The sequence below is a fragment of the Doryrhamphus excisus genome, linkage group LG2 (genome assembly GCF_037039965.1).
Source record: "Doryrhamphus excisus strain RoL-2023G ecotype Guam linkage group LG2, RoL_Dexc_Guam_v1.1, whole genome shotgun sequence".
Taxonomy (NCBI): domain Eukaryota; kingdom Metazoa; phylum Chordata; class Actinopteri; order Syngnathiformes; family Syngnathidae; genus Doryrhamphus; species Doryrhamphus excisus.
The window spans coordinates 10,345,886-10,371,996 of record NC_136358.1 but is presented as its reverse complement, the minus strand read 5'-3'; the positions used below and the strand labels follow the sequence as shown (position 1 = coordinate 10,371,996).

Here is a 26,111-nt window from a genome sequence, read left to right as displayed (position 1 = left end):
CTTATTTAGTTCAGCCGGGTGCGTTGCCTTTTGTTGGTTCATTGTATGTTTTTTGCTACGTGTTGGAAGACAGTGCTGATTTCGCCTGTTCTAAAAATAAAAGCAAAGCTTTTTCCTGCACCTCCCGCTTCATCTCCGCATCCTGGGGTCGCATCGCAACACCAGCAAGCCGATACGTGACAGGGTTGTGCTGATGAGAAGAATGATGCTGTTACCTGAATATCTTCATGCTGGTTAGAAGAGCAGCAGAGACTCATAAGGAGGTGAAAAATGGCACCTTGTGGTTGGGAACAAAACAAATATAATATCGAAAACATAAACACAGCTAAGCTACTGTCCAAGTAGTTGACAGCAGTTCAGTGTGTGCAGAAAAATAGAAATGAGTGAACCAATAAAGTCATGCTAACTGAAGCTGTCCTTTAGTACAAAATGATATAGAATCTCATAAGAAAAGATTTAGTAGGATGTTGTGTCATGGAATCACACTTTGGGCCATTCTTTCCATTCTACACAGTCTTTGCTCACCTTTGACCTGGGAGTGGTCATGTGACACCTACACTTGGAAGACAATGTCCCTGAAGAAAGAAAGCTTCAAATAAAATGTCTATGCTTGAAAGTCGTTCCCAAAGTGGCGGCTCTGCTGGTCGGTCATGGACAGGTAGGTGGCCCTCATGCTGGGGGAGTACTGCCGGGAGGGGGGGAGAAGAGCACGACGGAGGTAAGACTTCATCAGAAAGAAGAGCATTAAGGGAAGTTTCTTAGAATATTTCAATGATGACTGCATGCCCTTTAAAACATTCTTCATAGGTAAACCTATCAGCACAGACAAGCACTAAGACAAGGCTACTACACCACAGCGCCCTCTGGTGGCCATGCAGAAAAAAGCAAGGTGAGGATGGGAAGCGTTTTTAGTCAAGAAAAAAAAGACTTACTCTGCTTCTATACTGCTGAGTGTATACCTCCAAAAGTTGACAGAAATCAAAGAGAGATAGAAATGACGAACAAACAAGCAAAACAAACCAAAGAAAATGAAAGTTAGCCAAAACGCAGCAAGCATGGATTGTAGCACTTTAGACAAGAAATGAAAGAAACGTTGCAGCAGCTGACAAGAAGAAGCAAAGACTGAAGCGGCGTTGCTGCCTCTGCCCCTGAACGACCAGCGTGTGGCGTCCAGATGCAACCTCCCTCCTGGCTTAGAGGCCATTTAGTCTGCCATTCAATGCAGCTCATTATGAGTTAACTAGTTAACATGTGATTAATTATGATTAAATATTTGAATTGATTGACAGCCGTAGTATATATGTAAGTATGAGCCCGTCGAGGTGTAGTGGTTAGCGCGCTGGACTTTGGAGCGGATGCCTCAGGTTCGAATCTCCACTCGTAAGCATCATCGGTATTCGTCAGGAAGGGCATCAGGAATATAAGGGGCTCAGGCCAAAAATCAGTATGCGGATCAAAAAGACTCGCTGCGGCCACTCTATAAGGAAAAAGCTAAAAGAAACAAACAACGATATATGTATGTATATATTAGGAGTGTGCAAGGCAGCCTGTATTTGTAACAAAATAAATGCAATAAAATAAAAATACAAAAACACAAAAACACCATGCTTGGTGTTCTTTTGACACCAAGCATGAAGTCAAAAGAACTGTCTGTAGACCTGCGAGACAGGATTGTCTTGAGGCACAAATCTGGGGAAGGATACAGAAAAATTTCTGCTGCTTTGAAGGTCCCAATGAGCACAGTGGCCTCCATTATTCGTAAATGGAAGACGTTTGGAACCCCCAGGACTCTTCCTAGAGCTGGCCGGCCTTCTAAACTGAGCGATCGGGGAAGAAGGGCCTTAGTCAGGGAGGTGACCAAGGCCCCGATGGTCACTCTGTCAGAGCTCCAGCGTTCCTCTGTGGAGAGAGGAGAGCCTTCCAGAAGGACAACCATCTCTGCAGCAATCCACCAATCAGGCCTGTATGGTAGAGTGGCCAGACGAAAGTCACTCCTTAGTAAAAGGAACATGGCAGCCCGTTTGGAATTTGCCAAAAAGCACCTGAATGACTCTCAGACCATGAGAAACAAAATTCTTTGGTCTGATGAGACAAAGATTGAACTCTTTGGTGTGAATGCCAGGCGCCATGTTTGGAGGAAACCAGGCACTGCTCATCACCAGGCCAATACCATCCCTACAGTGATGCATGGTGGTGGCAGCATCATGCTGTGGGGATGTTTTTCAGCATCAGGAACTGGCAGACAAGTCAGGATAGAAGGAAAATGAATGCAGCAATATATATGTAGAGATATCCTGGATGAAAACCTGCTCCAGAGTGCTCTTGACCTCAGTAGACTGGTCGTGTACCTTGACCATATAGACGGTAGACATTAGCACACAGCCAAGATCTCAAAAGATTGGCTTCAGAACCACTCCGTGAATGTCCTGGAGTGGCCCAGCCAGAGTCCAGACTTGAATCCGATCGAACATCTCTGGAGAGATCTGAAAATGGCTGTGCACAGACGTCTCCCATCCAACCTGATGGAGCTTGAGACTTATTGCAAAGAAGAATGGGCAAAACTGCCTAAAGATAGGTGTGCTAAACTTGTGGGATCATATTCAAAAAGACTTGAGGCTGTAATTGCTGCCAAAGGTGGATCAACAAAGTATTAAGCAAAGGCTGTGAATACTTATGTAAATGTGATTTTTTTGTTTTCTATTTTTAATAAATTCAAAACATGTCAAAAAAACCTTTTTTCACATTGTCATAATGGAGTATTTTGTGTAGAATTTTGAGGTAAGAGATTAATTTAATACAGTTTGGAATGAGGCTGTAACATGACAAAATGTAGAAAAAGTGAAGCGCTGTGAATACTTTCCGGATGCACTGTATATATATATAATGATGTATACAGTGCCTGACAAAAGTCTTATCCAAGCTGTAGGAAAAAACAATTTGGTTATTTGGTTGCTTACTTGAATGGCAACCACCTCTAAATTATGTTTTTATAGCAAAATAAAGTATTGTATCATTTATTGTATTTTATCATTGAATTAGGGCAGAAAAGTCAGATTGTACCTGGACAAAAGTCATGTCGCATATGAAATGAATGCACGGTAGTAATGATATTTTCCTTTGAAAACGCTATCATGCAACAGAAACATCAGAACACAAAGTCAGGGTGCTTTGGTAAGACGAATGAATATTGTGTATGACTTCGATGAGCTTGGGAAGAAACTGTTCTTGAGTATGTTTGTTTTGGTTGTGATGCACCTGTAGCGCCTCTTAGAGGGCAGCAGGTCAAAGGTAACAGGTCAGACCCAGGGTGGGAAGTGTCGTTGATGATACTTTTTGCTCTGCTGAGGCAGCGGGAGGTGTAAATGTCCATCTAGGACGGGGGAGGACAGCCGATGATCTTCTGTGCTGCCTTGACCACTCTCTGGAGCCTCTCCCTGTCTGCTGTGGTGCAGCTGCCATACCACGTGATGCAGTAGGTCAGGAGGCTCTCAATGCCTCTCAATGGGGTCAGGTTGTATACTTTAAGGACTCTCAGGCAGTGAATCTGCTGCTGAGCCTTCTTGATCATCGCCGTGGTGTTGTCTGTCCAGGTGCTGCTGGAGGAGATGAGGACGCCAAGAAACCGGAAGGTGTGGACCCTCTCCACACACTCGCCATTGATGGGGGGCTGGGTCGGTGCTGAGTTTCCTGAAGTTGACAGTGATCTCCTTGGTTTTCTTGGTGTCCAGAGCCATGAACACATGAACATAATTGAGCATGTTTGGGGTTAGATGAAGGAGGAGGCTTGGAATCTTCATGAAGTCTGGGAGTCCTGCAGGACTACTTTCTTTGCCATTCCAGATGATTTGATCAATTACTTATTAGCGCCATTGCTGGGATGAATGGATGGAGCCCTCTAAGCTCACGGGAGTCAAATATAACATTAACTGTTCTTACCATGGCATCCTGACTTTATGTTCTGAAGTTTTTGTAGAATGTTTTCAAAGGAAAATATAATTTCTACTGTACATAATCTTGGGATGCAGCAAGACTTTTGTCCAAGCACAATCTCACCTTCTTCTTCTTTCTTTTCTTTAGATGGAATTCAGGGGTCACCACAGCAAACCAATCTCCTCCATCCAACCCTGTCTTCTGCATCGCTCTCACACCAACTACCTTCATGTCCTCCTTCACTACATCCATAAACCTCCTCTTTGGTCTTCCTCTACGCCTCCTACCTGGCAGCATCCTTCTACCAATATATTCACATTCTCTCCTGTGGACATTTCCCAACCATCTCAGTCTGGCCGATAAATGACTTTATCTCTAACATGAAATGTCCCTCTGATGTACTCCTCCCCGATCCTATGCATCCTGGTCACTCCCAATGAGAACCCCAGCATCCTCATCTCTGCCACCTCCAGTTCTGCTTCCTATCTTTTCATCAGTTGCACTGATTCTCGAGCAAACAACATGTCTGGTCTCACCACAGTTTTGTATACCTTTCCTTTCATTTTAGCTGAAACTCTTCTATCACACATCACGCCTGACACTTTTCTCCACCCGTTCCATCCTGTCTGAACACACTTCTTCACCTCCTTTTCACAATCTCCATTGTTCTGGATTGTTGACACCAAGAACTTTAATCTCACAATACAATCTCACCTACTTCCCTAATTAAATGATAAAACACAATTAATGATAGAAAACTATTATGCTAGAGTCGCAGGGTACAGGAATGATGCCTGGTGTGACAGAGCAGGAGCCTGACCCAGCGTCACCCCGCAATGCACAGACCCTTTAGGTGACACAAGCAATGAATGCACACAGAACATCAGAATATCGTTGAGTAGCTCCAGTTCGATAATGTCGCTGACACAATCCTGGAAACAAGTGCCAAAGGAGAAGCTAAAGATGCCTTACAACCAAGACCATGATCATCATCAGCCTGACTGCAGAGAGGTTCGGTATAGGACAAGCAAACAGCAGTGCTCCCTTACACCATGAACAACAGATCTCGTAAGATCCATCAGGTCAGACAGGAGCTCAAAAGCTTCAGGCGGCAGTTCAAGGCGGCCAGTGAAGAAAAAAGGGACCTCTTTTGCATAGTTTCGCAGCATAATCCGCAAGAAGCTCATGACCCTGAAGAGGGCCAAGTGGCACAGGAAGAGGGAGAGGTGGTAGGTGCTAGCTGCTAGGGCAGAAGCGCAGTGGTCAGCTTGACTGCTCCAAAGCTGAGGTCGACCACCACCAGGGAGAACTACAGCGATGAAAAAACAAGACCTGGGCCCGTGCAGGTCCTTGATTGATCCTTCCTTACCAGCTTTGGATTTCGACAGGAAGGAACCTGGGTAGAAGGAGATCCAGGTGAGATCTTCAGCCTGAGAGTCACCTCCAGAATATGGAAAACCAAAATACCATCACTCACTGAGGAACCTGTAAAAAGCCTGGGAAAAGGTTTTCAACTGCAGCCTGAGAGACGTAGCCTCCACACGTGCAACCAACCTAGAGACCTGGCTAGCTGCTAAGTCTGGCCTCCCTGGCAAGTTCAAGGCCTGGATTTACCAGCATGACATTCTCCCTCAGATCCTCTGGCCCCTCTTAGTCTACAAAGTCCCCATTTCAGCAGTGGAAATCTTTGAGACAAGGGTCATAAGGTTCCTCCACAGGTGGTTGGGACTGCCGCGAAGCCTGAGCAGCATTGCTTTATATGGGCAGAACAACAAGCTGAAGCTTGCCATCAGCAGCCTGTGTGAGGTGTTCATGGTGACTCGAGCCAGGGAGCTGCTTCAATACTGGGATTCCAGTGACTCAAAGGTTGCCCAAGCTGGGATTGATATCAGGACGGGACATAGTGGAGAGCTGTGGGCACAGCAGAGTCAAGGCTACAGCAGAGGGTGCTAGTGGGCACAGTGGCGAGCTGGCCTTGGTAGAGGTAGAACATCTCGCTATGACAGCCTAAAAGTTGATCTGGGGAGCTGAAGTTCCCAGTAGCAGTCAATGCAACATCCCTGAGACATCGTCCTCACTTCAACAGCATCTAGGCAAGTAATCAGAGGACAGAATGCAGGAGACCCATAAAAGAAAGAGGAAAAAGCATGAGGAACCGGTGGAGGAGTGCTGGAACTACGGTTCACGGGCAGGATGGCAGCCCATCGAAGTGGGATGGTTTTGTAGGCCAATCCAGGCAGCATAGAGTGTTGAGGTGGCTGTGGATCAAGAGGGGAGATGAGTGGCATGTAAGGTCGTGCCAGGACCTCAAGCCCGGCTGGGTCGTCTGGGGGAGGGGGTCTGATTGTCGAAAGACCCACAACCCCCTGTGATCCCAGGTCACATGGGTGTGCTTTGCCTGTGTCGAGAATAGACCAGGTTGGAGCTGGCGAACTTTCAGCACACCTTTGGCACGCTGTTTTGCCCGAAATTGTCACTGTGCCACTGTGAAAATGTGGACACCATGCCCAACTCGGGGCAGCCCAGTCTACCAAATTACCAAATTGGCTGCGCTTACTGGTGCACTGGACCAAATTACCACTGTGTGGGCCGTGCCACATATCCTAAACAAATTATTCACACAAGGAGTTTATTCACAGGCACGGTATCGATATTGGCCGATACTTTAAAACGCCGATCCCCACCGCCGATTCAGCTCAGCCCCCCCGCAACATCCAGAACAAGTATAACTGCCGTGTGTGGGACTCCCTGTCTTTGTGAGAGTAATAGAAGTTTTGCACTCTTTTGCACAAAATATGCCTCAAAAATGTTTCACCAAGCTTTAGATTAGTGTGGCATTTGTGGGCGGGCACTGTACTTGCAAGTGTGTGGCAAAATTTGGTAATGACTACCGCTTCAGTACAGATTTGGGAGCATGCAGACACTTTTAAGTGCAGGAGGAACTTTTGTTGTGTGCAGGGCTGCATCAGACTATGGATGACGTGTGACCCTGCAACCACTTCTGAGTCAGTGGTGGGTGCACATTAGTCTCTGCACTTTCCCAGTTCCGCTGTCCAATACACAGCTTGTGTGGACCCTGATGAGTGAGCATTTGTGCTGCTCTTGAAAGGTGCTGATTTCAGCAGTGACCGCTGGCATTTTCTCCAGCCACAAAAGGGGGAGTCAATTGCATCTGTGGTTCAGAAGGCAAAGGATGCAGCTGGAGGGCCCAGCAGAGGTGGGAAAACCTGCTTTTCACACATGGATGATCAGGATTGGTATTGGCAACATAAAAGCCTGATCGGAACATCCCTAATATACAGTATACGTATAAACAGTATATATCCTGATGTATATACAGTATATCATTAATTCATTCATTTTCTACGGCTTGTCCTCACAAGGGTCGCGGGGGTAGTGGTGCTGGAGCCTATCCCAGCTGTCTTCGGGCGAGAGGCGGGGTACACCCTGGACTGGTGGCCAGCCAATATATATATAGCACATAATATAATATATAGCACATATAGACAAACAACCATTCACACTCACATTCATACCTATGGACAATTTGGAGTCACCAATAAACCTAGCATGTTTTTGCAATGTAGGAGGAAGCCGGAGTCCCCGGAGAAAATGCACACATGCACGGGGAGAACATGCAAACTCCACACAGAGATGGCCGAGAGTGGAATTGAACTCAGGTCTCCTAGCTCCTAACCACTCGGCCGCTGTGCAGCCCTACTATTAAATCCTGGAGCTCTGGCCTAAATGTTGTTGGCTGGTTTCTTTATGCTTCATTTGTGCCTCAGGGTGGGGGGGTCACACAAGGGGCTGGACCTACCGAGGGTGGGGGCGAGCCTCGTCCAATCAGAGGCACGTTCTCATAACGAGGGTTCCCTCCAAACAGGGCATGCTGGTTCCTGAAGAGACAAAGAAGAGGAAGGAAGAAGAACATTTTTAACATCGGTCAATAAATCCATACGTGTAGTCGCCCATGGGTGTGCTAGAGAGGGGCGGGGGAGGCTGGAGGCTGTTTTGGCTGCCCATGCTGCTACTGTAGCTGCACAAGCTGTGCATGTTAGTCTGGTTCTGGTTCTGTGAGGCCATTCCGTTCCGCCGTGGGTTGAAGGGGTCCTCATCATCGATGTCGTCGTAGTCCTGCTCCCTGAGGACGGATGGATATGAGAGGTTTTTAATGGATTCCTCTTGTTCTCACAAGCTGGTCGTGCTGGTCCTCCAACCTCCTAACCCTAACCTAGTCACCCCGAAACCCAAACCTTGTAGGACCTAACCTAGTAACCCCTAACCTAGTCACTTCTAACCCAAACCAAGTAAGACCTAACCTAGTCAGCCCTAACCTAGTCACCCCTAACCCTAACCGCTAACCCAAACCTTGTAACCACTAAACTACTAACCCCAACCTAGTAAGGCCTAACCTATTAACGCCTAACCCAAACCTAGTAACCCCTAAACTACTAGCCCTAACCTAGTAACCCCTTACCCAAACATAGTAACCCTTAATATACTAACACTAACCTAGTAACCCCTAACTACTAACCCTAACCTAGTAATCCCTGACCCAAACCTATTAACCCCAAACCTAGTAACCCCTAAACTACTAACTCTCAACTAGTAAGGCCTAACCTAGTAACCCCAAACCTGGTAACCCCAAATCTACTAACCCTAACATCGTAACCTAACCTAGTAACCCCTAAACTACTAACCCTAACCTAGTAACCCCTAAACCAAACCTAGTATCCCCTAAACTACTAAGCCTACCCTAGTAAGGCCTAATCTAGTAACCCCTAACCCAAAGCTAGTAACACCAAACCTAGTAACCCCTAAACTACTAACCCTAACCTAGTAACCCCTAAACCAAACCTAGTATCCCCTAAACTACTAACCTTACCCTAGTAAAGCCTAATCTAGTAACCCCTAACCCAAAGCTAGTAACCCCAAACCTAGTAACTCCTAAACTACTAACCCTAACCTGTTAAGGCCTAACCCAAACCGAGCAACCCCTAAACTACTAACCCTAACCTGGTAAGACCTAACCTAGTAACCCCTAACCTAGTACCCATACCAAAACCTTGGAACCCCTAACCTAATCTTTTTGTTTTGTACTTTTCTGATGAAGACCTATTTCTAGAAGGTGGCAATGATGAAAGCTGACACCAAACGGACCTGCTAGCTATTTGTGTCCAGGCTTTGGGGACGGCACACAGCATGACGGTGAAGGCGCATGCCGCCAAAATAGAGAAGAGGCATAGGTAGAGCACGCCCTCCACGCCGTCGTAGCACACGCCCACCATAGCGTCCAGGTAGTCCTGCGCAAAGGAGAGTTGGCATGTGTGTTGTTGTGTTGTGTAGTCGCGGCCTCACCTTGTTGAGTCCCCTGCAGTCCAGCAGAGCAGTCAGCTGGTGCAGGCTGGCCTCTGACGTGTTGAGAAGGCGTTGGATGCCCAGGAGGTCTCTCTGCACGGAAGACACCACACCGGTGATGAGGAAGGCGGCATAGTAAGACAGCAAACGTGTCATGCTTTACCTCCGCCGTAGGGAAGAGCGGCACGGCGAACTGCAGCAGACCTTGGATCTGGATCTGCATGGTGGTCAGAGACCTCTGGAAAAGCGTAAGAGGCTGCAAACAAGGAATGGATTACCTTGACTTTTATCAGTCAAAACATCATACATGTGCTATGTAGTAAATTGTGAATACTACATGTACATATACAGTACAAATACATATACCGATGGAAAAGTGTTTGAATTATTACTAAAGTAGTAATTAGCATGTAATTGTAATTAGCATGTTATTGAAAAAGTATAATAAATCATGTAAAAAATGACAGTTTTACTATTAACATGATATACTATCATTCTTATTTCTATTTCTTATTGGATACATTAGGTATTTCAGGGATTTTTGTTTTTAATCATGTTTAATTACATATATCAAAATGCTAAACACATCATTCTGTGTTGTTATAGTATATTTTTATTCATGCATTTTTAAGCTTCAAAGCAGTCACTTCCTGGTCAATATTTGATTTATTTCGGATTTATTGCCAGTCCTGCTTTGCAGTGAAAGCATTGAAAAAATGAAAAAGCATCAAAAATGAAAAGATGTTTTCGAGGGAAGATGAAACAACAATAAATCACTGTAACACGTGGTTTGGTGTCATTATGGATGTTGTAGGTCTACATGTTTACCAACAGGGGGTAACATTGGCCTAAAGATGGCCTCAACAAGCACAACCTCGCCTGGAGATGACAATGGCCTCCATATTTCACAGTGGGGGTGGGGGGCACGGTCATGTTTTTATACACAGTGGTGGGGTGCTTGCCTCCCTCCAGATTTATTATCTTTAACATATTTGTCACACTTAAATGTTTCAGATCACCAAATAAATAAATATTAGTCATGGCGTCTCAACACTTGATTACCCTTTTCCAAAGCTCCATGTCCTTGTGTGAAAAGGTGCTCCCTAAGGCCAATAAGTGCTTGAGCCCCCCTTAGCAGCAACAACGGCAACGAAGCCTTGGTGATAACTCTCTTCCAGTGCTGTGGAGGGATTGTTGTCATTCAGACACATTGGAGGCTTTTCCAGCAACCCAATAGGATTCAGCTCAGGACTTGGACTAGGCTGCCCCAATGTCTTCATGTGCTTTGGTGGACTCGCTGCTGTGTTTTGGATCATGGTCCTGCTGGACGAGCAAAGTTGCCCTGGACCATCACACTACAACCACATCTGACATCTGACCCTTCTTTTTCAATGCGAGATGGAATGGGACACACACCTTCCAAAACGTTCCCAAGTATTTTCCCAAAGGTCTTGGAGATCATCAACATGTTTTACCAGCCTTAATGTTATTTTTCGTCAGCCGTGCTTTTGGTCTAGAAACTTGTTATTGCCCAGTGGTCTTATGGTGGAGTCATGAACACTGACATTAAGTGAGGCAAGTGGGACCTGCACTTCTTTAGATGTTGTTGTCGGGTCTTTTGTGACCTCTCAGGTGAGTTGTGGCTGTGCTCATTTTGTTTGGCCGGCTAGTCCTGGCAAGGTTCACCTCTGTTTCATGTTTTGGAACAGAAGGACCATGTAGCTTTGGATCTTTTTCTGTCCTTTCATTATAAAATGTTTCATTTGAAAAGTGCATCAAGTGTTGAGTTATGATGTCATTGACTAATATTTACATTAGTTTCATCTGAAACATTGAAGTGTGACAAACATGCAAAAAAAGACTACTGTCCACAATATTAGGTATCATGTATATAATAGGTATAGGTATATACAGTTTATGTAATATGAGGTTGAGTGCATGAAGTCAGAGTATAGCTGTGTATATTATTATTTACTGTAATATTTGTATGTGTTCCTACCTGCTGGTAAGGATTGGAGAGGGTGTGGTTGCAGTAAATGTAGTAATGCAGGATATCTGCAAGCAGACACAACATTAGGAACGTGCTGGGCGTTTATTCAGTGTTGTGAACGCGCACAAATGCCACACCTGTGCCCACGACACCTTTGACTTGGCTCATGATGTACTTGTCAGGTGCCACACAGAAGTCACTGGTGCCCTGAAAATAAGAGAGAGAAAGCAACGTGTGATATCAATATTTCAGAAGCACTCTGTGGCCAAGCGGAGGAAGAACATCTTTATCTCATCTCTGAGAGCTCAACCCACAAAGGCTGAAAACCTCATATGGAGCATCTTTACACCTCCGTCATGCAAACGTGCCATATCAATGGTGTGCTATCATCGGAGCACACTTTAGCAGCTACATCTTCTCCTCCCTTTCTTTGTTTCACTTTGGAGAGAAGGTGCAACTTTCCATGATGACATGAAGGAAAACCCCCTCCCTTCATGGACATGGTGGCACCTCTAATTCGCCCCCAGCTAGACCGGTCCGCCTCCTGGATTTTAGCTTCAGCCATCAGTCAGCAGGGGTGTGCTCACAGCTTCCGAAAATGGCTTTATAAAAAAACAACAACAAACAACAGGCTTCGCTACACTTATTAAAATAAACGCTGGTGTTTTGCCAAATATCTGTAATCTTTTTCTTCAGTTACTATGCTAACTTAGCATGATGCTTGTTTTGAAATGTAATGGTAATGGTTTTATTTCATTTGAACATGCATCAGATTACAATTGAGTGCATCCCATAATCAGTTCACAGTTCCACATGTCCAAAAGGAGTAGGAAGAAGCAAAGCTTATTAAATCCTATCCCTCCATCTGTTACTTTTACAATCAGTAACTGTTACATTTGTTCACTTCCTGCTTTCCATAATACAGTTTTAGGTTTTTTTTTTTTTTTAAATAATGTACCTTGTACCGAAGTACAAGGTGATATGACCATACATGGCATAATGGGTACCATAGTAAGTGTCAATATAGTGATATATATAGCACATTATGACTGGTTCAAGACTCTTCATCCTTGTATTTAACAAACATCAACTGCTTGTATTGTTTCTTGAATTGGCTCATCATTGTGCATTGTTTGAGGTCCTTGTTTGAGGTCCTTGTGAGTACGTTGTGTTAGCGCTGTAGCATGACACAGCTATGCTAGCGTTAGCACCTACATTGGCAGTGTGGCCATTACCTCCAACACAAGCTACGAGGTGGTTTGGGTCCAGGGCATGAACCATACCATATATCAGTCAGCTGACATGAGGCTCCCCTGCTGATTCGCTGGTGCCCCACAAGCAAAGTGGTGAAGAGATGTCTGCAACTGTATACGGAGGTGCAACTTTCATTTTTCTTATTGGGATCATGGATGTACTACGTGAGAGCTCATGTGACTGTATCTCCACCAAAAGTTGTGTTGACTCGTAGCGGCTAGAAAAGACTTCACTATGGAGGAATGTCATGTGTCATCATCTTCATTGCCATATTGAACCGAATGATTAAATGATATAAACTACTTTAATCACCCTTGGCCATGTCTGTGTGGAGTTTGCATGTTCTCCCCGTGCATGCGTGGGTTTTCTCCAGGTACTCCGGTTTCCTCCCACTTTCCAAAAACATGCTAGGTTAATTGGCGACTCCAAATTGTCCATAGGTATGAATGTGAGTGTGAATGGTTGAATGGTTGTCTATATGTATGTGCCCTGTGATTGGCTGGCGACCAGTCCAGGGTGTACCCCGCCTCTTGCCCGAAGACAGCTGGGATATGCTCCAGCACCCCCGCGTCCCTCATTAGAATAAGCGGTAGAAAATTAATGAATGAATGAACTACTTTGATGACCCGTGAACTTTGAAAGTGTGAATGTGAAATACTAATCATTAGTATGGTAGTGTCACCGCTTAGACTAATACATGAGGATGTTTTACAGTAAGATGCAGCAAGAAGGCTAAGAAGACACGTCTTCCAAGTACAAGTCAGGGTTGTTGAATACGTGCTAACAGTGCCGATCAATAAGTGCTGGCTTTGGGACACAGGTGGAACATTGTCCTTTTGTTGTGCACAGGACAGTAAGAGGAATGATGTAATGGAGGGCGGCGAAATGAAGCCGTGTAAAAACTCACCACAGCAGTGGCCAGTTCAGCTCCAAGTGACGCCCAGCTGAGGATCAGGGTCAGCACCCCACACAGCATCATCCTGGGGAGGGGGGGAGGGTTCAAAGGTTAAAGTTCATCCAACTAGACCATTGGTTCTCAATGGTCATGGACCCACTGGGGGGTAGGCATGTTTTCGCACCCCCCCTGATTAGAAATACTATCGAGAAAGTGATAATATCTATTTATTGATCTGTACTGTACAGAGTGAAAGCAGAGACAATGGAGAGCAGTGAAGCATTCAAGCATATTTAAAGTGGTTGCTGACTACAAGAAATTCATACATGTTGGCAGGTCTGCACTAATAGTCCTGATAGTCCACCCTGCCTCGCCTCTCTTGGCCCCCCCAGGGACAGCAGACATGCTTGACAAAACACGGTTGCAGCAGGGTGGCGTGTTGTTGTTAGTAGGTCAAGCTGAGCAAAGCAGGGGGACACCATCGTGGATTGGTGGATGGATGGATGGATGGATGGATGGGTGGGTGGATGAATGGAGGGATACATGGATGGATGGATAGTTGGATGGGTGGATGTATACATGGAAGGATGCACAGAGGCGTTGTGATTCGATCCCAAGCATGCAGAAACCAGGACCAAATGTTCAGGTCTATACTTTATTAACAAGACTCACTGAAAACAACAAACCAAAACGCACCAGGACAACTCACCTGACCTAAATAGGGAAGTGACTAAACTAGGAACAGGTGCAAGTGATTAATGTAAGTGATTAACGCTGTGCATGGCAGACCGTCTACCTTTGCTCTATGTTTGCTCCTCATATGGTTAATAACAGTTTTTGTCCAGAATGTGTCACCGTGACTGATGTATGATCGCCAGACCTTGACCTTGCTTGATAAAGCCTAAGATCTATGGCTGTAGGGGACAATCAAAGTCGCTACCACCGTTTTTGTCGTCTGTGCCACACTACCTGCAGAGTCTACCTGTTCACCTGCCTCGCAAACGTTGCCACAGAAAGTGGTGTGACTGAGGCGTCAGAGAGCCTTCCTGGCCCAACACTGCTAAATGCCCAGACAGCTTTCTGTCATCTTTTTATTCGACTTGCACTGGGATCCTGGACACTATTGCTCCTCTCAGGCACAGGTCCTCTAAACCAATGGCCGATCTCTGGTTAAATGACTCTACCCGGGTCCTCAGACAACGCTGCAGACAGGCAGAGTGACGCTGGAAGAAGCATCATTTACATGTATCACTTGAAATACTGAGGGACAGTCTCGTTCAGTATCAGAGGGCTGTGAAAGAGGCCAAGTCCAAATACCTGTCCAATATTATTTCCACAAATGGGCATTGCCCTTGTGTGTTCTTTCGTACTATAAACTCTGTTGTGAACCCCCACACCTCTCCTCTGTGTGACGCCACTGTTTCCACCTGCAAGGACTTCTTACACTTTTTTGTTGACAAAGTGAAGTCTGTGAGAGCACTGAGCAGCTACCAAACTGTTACTGCCTCACACTCTGCTGTGTTCGACCATTTTGAACCTGTTTCTCTTCTTCTCTTACAGATTATGTTACGTATATGAGAACTACAAGTTGTCCTCTGGACAGAGGTGCTTTCCACTTCCCTGATGGTTTTAATGAACACTTGACTGAGCTCAGGATGTGTTCCTAATAATTAAACATGCCATAGTGAGACCACGTCTTAAAAAAGCACATCTTGATGCCAGTGTTCTGTCCAATTTCAGACCTGTCTCTAATTTGCCTTTTATTTCAAAAGTCCTTGAGAAAATAGTTTTTACGCAGCTGCAATTGTTTTTAGAAAGTAACTGTGTTCTTGAAAAATTCCAGTCTGGGTTCAGGACCAGGAGTTCAAGAGGCCGCAATCTTAAAAGTGCACAATGACATTGCCCGTTCTGTTGATGCCAAAAAACAACAGAAGTCGAAAGTGAAGTCAAAATCTACTGTGAGGAATCTTGGGGTTATCTTTGATAGCAGCTTCAAATTGGACAAGCAAATTGACAGTGTGGTCAGGGCCAGTTTTTATCAGTTACGGGTTTTAACAAAGGTAAAACCATTCTTAAATCGTGCAGACTTGGAAAGAACCATTCATGCTTTTATTAAATAAAGAATTGACTACTGCAATGCATTGTATGTTGGTGTCTCCAAGTATTCACTCAACTGTCTTCAGATGGTCCAGAATGACGTTGAACGCTTTTTAACAAACACTCCATGTCGGGAACACATCACCCCAGTTTTATTTGCGCTTCACAGGCTTCCTGTTTTTTTAGAATTGATTTTAAAATGTTAATCATTGTTTTTAAAGCCCATAATGGCCTTGCTTTGTCTAAACAGGTGCAGGTTCGGAACCTCATATGATCCACAAACCAGCTTTTGTTGGAAGTCCCCAGAACAAGGACTAAACTCTAGGGCGATCGGGCATACGTATCCATGTATCCACGTATCCACGTATCCACGTATCCATGTATCTATGGATCCATGTATCCATGTATCAGTGTATCTATGTATCCATGCATCCGTGTATCTAGTATGTATCCATGTATAGTATGTATCCATGTATCCATCCATTTATCTATATATCCATGTAGCCATGTATCTATGTATCATGTATCTATGTACATATCTATGTACAGTATCTAGATCTAGATGTATCATTGTGTTTCGGGCATGCAATTGAAAGAGGTGAGGACGTACGTGGTGAGCAGCCAGCGAGACTGCTTGGCGAGTCCCAGACAAGCCAGCAGGCAGATGATCAGGTCCAGGATGAGGAGCAGCAGGTAGGCCAGCCACCTGGAACACAGTAACAAACTTACAGTCCGACTCACAGGGCCTCGCCACCCCACCACAGACCCATACACATAACACAGCTTGGTACCTTCGTCGCTCCTAACTATTCCTTCCTTTAGCATCCCTTGGTGTCCTCCATTGTGCTCCACTGTCTTATTTCCACCCTCATCGACACGTCCCCACTCCAACAGACCCAAACGGGTGTGTGTTGGTGTCACATATGCTTCATTCAATCATAACACACCAAGCACTCCTCATGCACTCTCATACCCGCACATTTGATCCTGGCAGGCCGCTGTAGAGACAGAACCATCTTTCAGGCTGGGAAAGACCAGGCACATTACACACACACACACACACACACACACACACTAATGCACTCCTGCACACACCCTGTAAGCTCTTGTTTTTCTACATAATTTTCATGCTGGAACTGACATCTATTTTTTGTGTGGACCTTTAATGCTAATGCTAACCCAAGAAGTGCTATTGTGTACTTCGGTACAGTGTAAGTGTGTACCCAGGGAGTAGATGACAGATGCAGTAAAGGTAGTATCACATTCAGCAGCGTTAGGGTAGGTAACATTACACCCACATTTTAACAGGAACATCATGCCAGCTTAGCATATTTGCTGAAGAAAAAGTCAATGATCAAACATAGAGGTATTTTAAGATGTACAGTGAAGCCTGCTTTAGTGCAAAGTTATTTTTACATGCCGTGATAGCGCCCCGTGTATTTTGGTGCATGCTACAAGTTCCTGGACACGTTCCAAAGGCAACTTTTGTATTCTTCAAATGTCGATGTGTCTCACCTGGCAACAAGACGAAAGAAGGTGTGGTGCTCCTCACCTGTAGTACTCCACGCTCGCTGTGAGGTCGGCCACTGACGCCAGGTCCATGTCGGCCCGTGCCCAGTCCGGCAGGCCCAGAAGCTGCTTGATGATGTTGTCGGCCATCTGCTGCATGAACTGCAGGGTCTGAACGTAGTCGCCACGTGTGGCGAAGATCTCGTCCAGTCTGGCCAGGTGCTGATGCAGACCGCTCTTCATGCTGCCCATGGTGGTGGTCACCTGCAGCTCCCCACGCAAGACACACACGGCAAGGTTAGCGCTCTCAGTGCCTCCACATCTTAGCTACCGAACACCTTTCCATCATACGAGGCATATTGAAGATTGCTTTGTTTGGCCACTCCATTTGGTGGACGGATAAAGCCACGACTTTACTACGTGCAATGTGATACCAAAACACAGGCAAAATCTGGCATTTTTTCCAAAAGCAAATGAGAGAGACCCTGGGGGTACCGTTCTCTCACACCTTAGTGTGCGCTACAAAACCACCTGCTGTAACGTAATGCTGCTCAGCCCCAGGAACGCTGGTCCACTGGTGCATACACTATGTCTTAATGTTCAACAACATCATTATTATAACAGAGCAAAGTTGTTAAGTGATACTTTTAGAAAGTAAGTAGCACATACCCCATGAATGTTACAGCCATCCTAGCTTCCTTAGGTCAAAAACCAGCTTCCGATGAACCGCATTGCTTTATTATTTTAAAGAAAAAATGTCACTTTTGGAATGCGTGGACCAAAGACGAGGCATATAGCTAAAGCTAGCTGGTTAGCTGCCGCCAGAGAGACAGTGGAGCCAGGCAAAATGTGTTGACAAAGATGGTAGAATAGTTAAACATCAAGGTGAACCAACCACTGGCATGGATAGCTTCAGACTGTGACAAGATGACTCCATATTTCACACATCATTTTATTCTCACCATGATAAGGAACACATATTTTTATCTGCTCACACATGCACGATGATGATACCATCAGTCATGGGGTCAGACAAGAAAGCCTCAGCCTCCAGCAGCAATAGTTGGATGTGAGAGGCTGGGCGCAAAGCAATTTTTACTCCTCCATTTTTATCTCAAAAAGAAACAATAAGAGAACATCATGCGGCTTAACGGGGAACGTCCTCTTGACGGGAAAGCTCATTCAAGATTAATGTGGAAACCGCAGCGTGAAAGGGAACACAAACTCGGCCTCTTGGTCACCCCAGAAACAGCAACTATTTTCACGGCTGGCTCATGAACATCAGAAAGTGGCCGTCGGCTTCACCAAAAGATGAAAATGAAGGCAGCTGAAGAAGATCATCCATCCAAAGGGTTCAGGATAGTGAGTGCAGGAACCTTGCAGGAACGTAGAAAACACTTACATGTAGATGCTGGATTATGCAAAGTGTCCCCAACATGGGCCCAGACCACCAGTCCACCGGGCCGTGCTTTCTGCCAACCTTCTCCAAACAATGGAATTCTTATTCCTGCTTCTTTGGTCCCTTTAAAGCATCTTAACAACATCCTGTTTGGCCAGGCTCCATCTTTTTCCTTCATCAACACATGATCAGCATAACTTCCAGACTGTGGCCAATCAGGGTCTTCTCGCAATGGCAAGTCCACAAAAGCTCCAAAGGCCGGTGAGGCCTCCATTCTTCATTTGCACATCTTGCTCTGCCAATCAGAAGCCAGGAATTCATTTTCATTTTGTTTCCTCTGCTTGGTGGGTCAGAGGGGGGTGGTGGGACTGCGGCACACTGGACTCTTTGTCCTGCTTAAGAAGTGGACTCCTTGGCAGTCTATAGATGCATGTTTGCCATGCACTCCCTCCAGGAAAGCAGCTAGCATGAGATTCCCCAAATAGAGAAGGTCACATCCAATGACGCAGTGGCTGGTCTCTCAGGACTGTTGACAAGCTGTGCTGTCTGGTCCTGTGTTGCTAACCCTGGATGGACAAAACCATGGAGGTGGTCTCCACTGTCCAACTTCCACTCTTCTGGGAAGACTTCTGGGGGGCGTGGAAACATTTCTGTCCCTTGGGGTAGTGGGGGGCCATGACAGAAAATAACTGAGAAGCAGAGCATTAGCTTAACACCGCATGAAGTCAGCTATGGCATGTCTGTCATGATGAAGTGAACAAGGTTATCCTCCCGTTCCATGTGGAAGTTTTTGGCGACTTACTTTGCTCTTCTTCCCCACTCCTTTGAAAGCCTTTCTTAAGTTTAGAATAAGAACTAATTAGCTTGTTAGCATGCTATGCTTAAAGCTTACACGAGGGATGACATCATTACATCATGAACATCATTAAAAAGTCCCTTTTGCATCATAGGAGGCTTTCAAACAATCCAGTAGCTTCCATCCTGGTCCCGTCCATACTGGTTTGGTTTTATTGTTCCAGAATCCTACTAAAAGAAGTGACAAGAGAAAAGCCAGCAGCTGACGTCTATCTCCAGAAATAGAAGCATCTGAGTGGAGTTTCAGTGATCTAGCAAGCGCATCAGGCAGAGGCAGAAAGATCATCTGTGGAATTCAGTCATCAGCAGCAGCAGCATCTCGCCTCATTAGTCGGATGTTCCTTTCCATACCCGACTCTTTACATTCCATCTCACGCTTGAAGCCGCGATGCATCACCCACGCGTCATCGCTCTTCTCTGCGTCAGGAATGTGGCGTCCTGCTCCTCATTGCTCTTCTCAAGGAGCCACCAGGCAAAAGCTCACTTAGCAGCATATTCATCTCCATGAACACCTCTTTCCTGGGCAGCATCCCCAGGGTCCTAGCGTGGTGCAGCTAGACAATCTACGAACTCATCTCTGGTATATTTATTGAATATTACTAACACTTAATAAAATAAAACATCCCATATATGTGACTGATGTGGTTCAACCAACACAGGAGCTGGAACACTTCTGGGACAGATCCCAAGAGGAGCAGGACCTCTTCTTCTTTTTCTTCAAGTGTACAAAAGCTCTTATTTTATTTTGAAGTATACTGTATGTTTTTAGCATATAAGCTAAGCACACAACAGCCAGTCACAGCATGTCAAAGCCAACAAACTGGATTTCTTGTATTAGTGTTCAAACGCCACTGTCATCATCATCTCCCCCACAACTGAAAGAGAAAACGATATAAACACAGACAGATAGCTGAGCAGGAAGCAGCCAGGTATTAAAGGGGACCCATGATGATCATGTTGGGCCCTTTGTATTAGTATTTGAGTTGTGGACTCCTAGAGCAGCTACACATCATAACCTGGACAGAAAACTTCCTAGGTCTTCCAGAATCGGCACCTATTCCAGCTAGATTTTCTTGGATCTGGAAAATGCTCGATTTTCATTTATTCCACCCACGACCTGCCCCCAGGCATGCCCACTCTGCTGTGATTGGTCACACTTCCAAGCGCTCCGGAGTACCTCCAGGCTACTGCCGGACTCACTTTCTAATTGTGTCGGTATAGATATTGATATTAAATGAATAAATACTTGAAGAGCTATTTCAAAGTGGTTAGGAGCTACTGGGAGATTATAAGACCCCCGGAGACCACGCCTACTCTGTTCCGATTGGTCAAGAGTCAGCTCCAGCCCCCCATCCCCTCAAGCGGTTAGCTGCTCATGGCAACGAGAAATGAAGAGTAGAATTTGATAGTGGATGAATACGACAATATGAAATGAATACTGTGTGAAACTGTGCCTTGTTCACCAAACAGCTAGCCATGAAGGAGCAGCGATCATGATCATGAGGTAGGACTTTAGCTCCCTGAAAACATAAACATCTTTCCAATGATGCGTTATTCCGGTCTGAATACACAATTCCTACTTCTTAATTGGTCTTACCAGGTTCAAGAAAAAAGTTTTCATACTCAGACTTTCTGAAGGTGAGAAATTCTTCTACCCTATAACAGACCAACTAACTAGCGAACTCACTAAGGCTAGCGGTTGCTAAGTCAACAGTCCAAGGCTGCTAGTGTTCTACCTACCAGGCTGTCCACGCCGCCCAGCGTGTTGTTGGCGTTGTACAGGGAGTAGGTCAGCTGGTACACGCCGTCGTTGGTCTCGCTGTTGCCATAGAAACCCACACCCACTGCCACGCTGCACAGACGGAAGGCAGGCAACCAGGTCACAACAGTCATTTGCATGAACACATCAACATTTGTGTCTTAAAACTGTGAAGAATTAGGTGAGCTGCACTAATGATTGATCCTAGATTAATATTCCATACAGCCTCATAACTTTTATGTCTTCTGATCATACTATATTCCTCATTCACAGCACAATTCCATCCACCTGAATCTGAAAGGATCCCCAGGTGAGGACCAGTAGTCAGGATACAACTCAAAGATGCTAACTACTATACAAAATACTTTTTTCATTAAAAATGAAATAAAGAAAAACAAGACTTCATCTTATCTGCTGGATAAGCACTATTGCTGCTTTTTTCTGGAACTTTTGAGGGACAGCTTTCATGACAATCAAGCGAATCAAGCGAACGGTACTTGGTGCAAACATATGTGTTGTTAGCGCCATGCTAGCATAACTGTATACAGTCAGTACGTACTCCATTTGATGTCATATAACCACCACATTCATTCTCATCGATAATATGAAAGGCATTGCAACATGCTAAATTATGTGCTTTTACTTATGCATGTGGAAGTTTGATACAGTATGAAATATGATATTGCTTATGAAATATTGTCAAGCTGTGTGATGAATACAGTTGTAACAAGGTCATGTCATTGTAAATACTGTTAATGTTAGCATTACACAAATGTCTGTGTTTTAAGTAATACCTGATGTGTTTGCATTGTCATATTAACGTGGAACGATAAAACCTTCACTGTGTACCCCCCTACTGCTCTAATTAGTGCAACACAAGTTTAGGCCACTCCTTTCTACTTGTTCGCGATCTCGATGTGAGAGGTCGGCGTGCATATGGCTTCACAAATGTGTTCAGTTTAAAACTTGTAGGGGCACATTTTCGGCCACATTTTGACTGGAACATATTTGTTGTATTTCCATCGGATGTGAGTAAACCCTGTGTGTGTCGTCACTCTTCAGTCACAATGCAGAGAGTCAAACACCACCGGTTACAAGTATTCAGTATTACAGTATTCACTCTCATTAGCATTTAGCCTGCAGCTAAAGCTAGCTCACACACAGTCGGTTTGAACATAGCGCCTGGGGGAAACATGCAGCGAAAAGCTGGGTGCGGGTGGGGTGGGGGTAGGGGGTTAAAGACATGACATAAATAAATAAAAAGGTTTGCAGAGCGGATAGAGTGAGCAGTCATGATGAAACAATTCAGACAAACAAATTGGAACATGTTCTCATTTCCTGCACGTACACGTACATTCATCTTTCTTCCTTTTCTGCTTCATGCTAAAAGATGCTAAGCATGTCCTGCTAAATTATGCGAAACATGTCATGCTAACCATGTTGTACTACAAAATGCCAACGATGTTCTGCTAAAAGATGCTAACCATGTCACACTAACCATGTCATGCTAAAAGATGCTAACCCTGTTGTGCTAAAAGATGCTAACATGTACTACTAACCATATCGTGCTAAAAGGTATTAACCCTGTTGTGCTAAAAGAGGATAACCATGTCATAATAAATTATGCTGACCATGTTGTAGTAAATAAAGATCATAATGTTAATGTTAATAATGTTAAATATATATATAAAAACAATGTTTAATGTTAAATTCTGCTAAACGATGCTAACCGTGCCATACTAACCATGTTGTGCTAAAAGATGCTAACCCTGTTGTGCTAAAAGATGCTACCCATGTCATACTAACCATGGCGTGCTTAAGTATGCTAACCATGTTGTTCTAAAAGATGCTACCCATGTAATGCTAAAAGATGCAAACCATGTCATAGTAAATGATGCTGACCATGTTGTGCAAAAAAAAATGCTAAAAATGTTGTGCTAAATTATGCTAACCATGTTATGCTCAAAGATGTTACCCATGTCATGCTAAAAGATGCTAACCATGTCATTCTAACCATGTTGTGCTAAATGATGTTAAACATGTAATACAAACCATGTAATGCTAAATGTTGCTAACCACATTGTGCTTAAAGACGCTTTACCGTGTCAACTGTGGAGAGAAAAAACAATGAATTCAAGTGGGAAGGAAAAGATGATGACAAGGAAGCAATATGTATTTTTTATATGCCACCGGTGCCCCCCCTACTCCTCCTGCAGCATCATCCTCACAGAAAGAGCATCACAGATTGGAGCAGCTGTCACGCCAGGAACCACAAAGCGCAGGGAAGATGGAAATTTGGAAAACAAAATGCTCACTAAGCAGCAGACAGACAAAGTGGCTGTTAGCTAAACTGGATGGACTCGGGCAGATTTATTAAATATTTACATTTTCACCCAAACTGGCAGCCACAATTCTCCTGAACGAAGGAGGAGACATGATGCTATGCTATGTGGTGATGCTATGCTGTGATGCTATGCTGTGCTTACAAGCTGATATCCCAAACCAACCTTTATCCAGCACATTTTGTGAGCACTGTGTTTATGTTTGCTAGCCTTTCCATTAGCGAGCATGCTACTTCCTGGTTCATTAAGGCTAATTTAAACACAAATCAATATTCATTCAAACCTTTTTCAACATTATTTACAAAGTTTGACAAACATCACTATGGTAGTTGTTGTGCAACTCTAGGAGCTAACTGTTTTCATTTGTTAGCGGGTGAGAATGAGCACACTTTCTTACCATGTGACCAGGCCAGCGCTAACGGCCGACCAGGTGACGCAGCAGGACGTGGGCTTCTTGCTGTCCTCATCCTCCTCGTCCTTGCGGCGGCAGCAGAGGCAGCCGAGGTAGACGGCCAGACACAGAAGGTTCACGCCGAGCGCCGCCGCCGCCATGCAGCACACGAACAGCAGTGACTGTGCAGTACAACATAACTCTATTTAATACATATATACAGTAAATATCACATTCAATACACCCAGTCACCCCTAAAGAACATTTCATGGTAAACGCTCATCTTGCAAGATCCGCACTTGATGGCCCAAGCTTAAACTTAAAGTGAAACAAGAATAAATGGGATGGCTCAAAACGCCTGGTTTGAAAAGACGTGGTAAAAGACGTGGTTCCTTTGTGGTGTCACAGAGGGGCGGACTTATGGTTCATAAGTAGAAAGCACTTTGGGCATGTGACCAATCACAGCAGAATGGGCGTGCCCAGAGGCGGGCCGTGGGTGGAATAAATTAAAATAGAGTGTTTTGGCAGAAAGCACAAATCAAAGTAAATACGGCTGGAATAGGTGCAGATTCTGAAAAAAGTTTTCTGTATGGATTATTGTGTGTAGCTCCTCTATATGAGACCAAAACTCAAGGGTGGAAAATGAGAATAATGGGCCCCCTTTAATAGAACAAAGAGTGTCTTGGAGACAAGACATGCTTATGTTGCATCATGCTAACATGCTAAACCATGTGTGAGTTTGTTGCATGCAGGTAAAAGCATGCATGAAGTGAATGAAATGCTCCAAAACTTTCCTCATGCATGACGTCTTTGATCTGACATCAGATGTGATGGGACAATGAATACAAAAATGTACATGCTGGTTCAGGCCCTTACATTAAGTAGTGTTTGCTGGTTGCATTGAAATGTGCCTGACACTGTGAGGTTTTGGTGACGAGTGTGTACTGTGTGCCTGTCAGTCAATTTACCACTGTGCAGGATGCACTCCTGCCTGCGCTAAGAATAGGCCAGGTTGGAGCTGGCAATCTTGATACTACGCACCTCACACCTGGCCTCTCACCTCAGCATCATCCACAGATGGAAGAATAGATAGCTAGCTCTCCACTTGGCTACCAAGACTCAACAAGATGCTGGTTTGTGTCAGCATTTTTGACCTGAGGACTGGAGCACACGTCTTGTGCTGGAAGACACAGCCATCCCAAGGAGACCAGTGTGGTCACCGCTGTTGTCGTTGACGGAACTAGCATAAGTATGTGTATCAATCTGCCTTGGAAAGAAGAAATATGTGTTCATGTTTCACATAAGGATTGAGAATGATGGGCAAAATTCAACCCCATCAAATCTCATCAATGTCATCACCCCCATCAATGTCACCAATGCTCATGTAGTAAAAGAAGAATGATGATGTCTTGTAAAAGACCAGAAAGAAGGGGATGGGGGTTCTATTATCTTCTATAATAGACTCTATTAATAGATTCTATTATCTTATCTAGTAACACTACCTAATGATGCTGGTAGATACTCACTTAGTTTAGTTTAGTTAGTTAGTTTAACGCTAGGTTATAAATCATGACAAAAACATCACGCCAGCAACAGGACAGACTGACGCAGTGGGTACACCGGCTCTCAACTTAGACCGGGACCAAATCGCTAACAAAACTCAGGTGGTGGCTTCTTTGTTCTCAGCGTCTTTTGTTAACAAGATAATTATTTTAAACGTACCAGCTCAACAGGGAGCACACATCATTCCATCAGTCGGCATCCCAGTGTAAGTAACAACAATATTCTCTCCCTGGGGGAAGGAGGCGTCTTACCTTGTTGACAGGAAAGTAGCGTTAGCGGAATGAGCCTTGGAAAATGTTCCAGTAATGTTTGAAATAATCAAAATATGGCAAGATACTGTAAGTATTACATGTTGTCATCGATGTACTTTTTCTTGCATGATCATAGCAGGGTTTTTTTTTAGAGAGTTTCGTACTTTTATAGTAATTTTTGAGAGGAGTCATGGTTTTCTCGGTCTCCCAGTCACAAAAGCCATTGGTGGCGCAGGTAGTGAGTACGCCCGTGTTGCAATGGAAATGGGGGGGGGTCTGCATGACCCTCGGACAATGCCCACACACGTACGCCCCTGGTGAGTGAAACGTACGACAGCCTTACACGAAGCGCACCTAACATGCATGAGTGGCACTCACCAACTAAAAGCAACCAATTTGGCGAGCGGCAAGCACGTGGTGTCACGAATCACATGCTCCATAAGCAGGACACACCTGCAATTCCTCTGATCCTGATCCTCTACGTGCGGGCCACGGTCAACCCAGTCCGAAAAACT

General features: G+C 44.8%; 1 protein-coding gene across 5 annotated transcripts in view; it reads right to left on the bottom strand.

The window, feature by feature from the left end:
* Window positions 1-185: 185 nt before the first annotated feature.
* Window positions 186-26,111, bottom strand: part of ttyh2 (tweety family member 2) — a 32,895-nt gene continuing 6,969 nt past the window's right edge. The window contains exons 2-15 of one of the 5 annotated variants that reach the window (XM_058066619.2): window positions 23,789-23,964; window positions 21,031-21,142; window positions 17,080-17,306; window positions 16,138-16,233; window positions 13,443-13,515; window positions 11,419-11,488; window positions 11,291-11,346; window positions 9,455-9,547; window positions 9,292-9,384; window positions 9,094-9,236; window positions 7,892-8,074; window positions 7,751-7,829; window positions 933-959; window positions 186-685 (exon numbers count right to left, since the gene is read on the bottom strand). In XM_058066619.2, the coding sequence (XP_057922602.1) occupies window positions 605-685; window positions 933-959; window positions 7,751-7,829; window positions 7,892-8,074; window positions 9,094-9,236; window positions 9,292-9,384; window positions 9,455-9,547; window positions 11,291-11,346; window positions 11,419-11,488; window positions 13,443-13,515; window positions 16,138-16,233; window positions 17,080-17,306; window positions 21,031-21,142; window positions 23,789-23,964 (1,509 nt within the window). In that variant the 3' untranslated portion in view covers window positions 186-604. The remainder of the gene's footprint in view (window positions 686-932; window positions 960-7,750; window positions 7,830-7,891; window positions 8,075-9,093; window positions 9,237-9,291; window positions 9,385-9,454; window positions 9,548-11,290; window positions 11,347-11,418; window positions 11,489-13,442; window positions 13,516-16,137; window positions 16,234-17,079; window positions 17,307-21,030; window positions 21,143-23,788; window positions 23,965-26,111) is intronic. The other 4 variants (XM_058066620.2, XM_058066621.2, XM_058066623.2 and 1 more) reach the window with 4 other exon arrangements.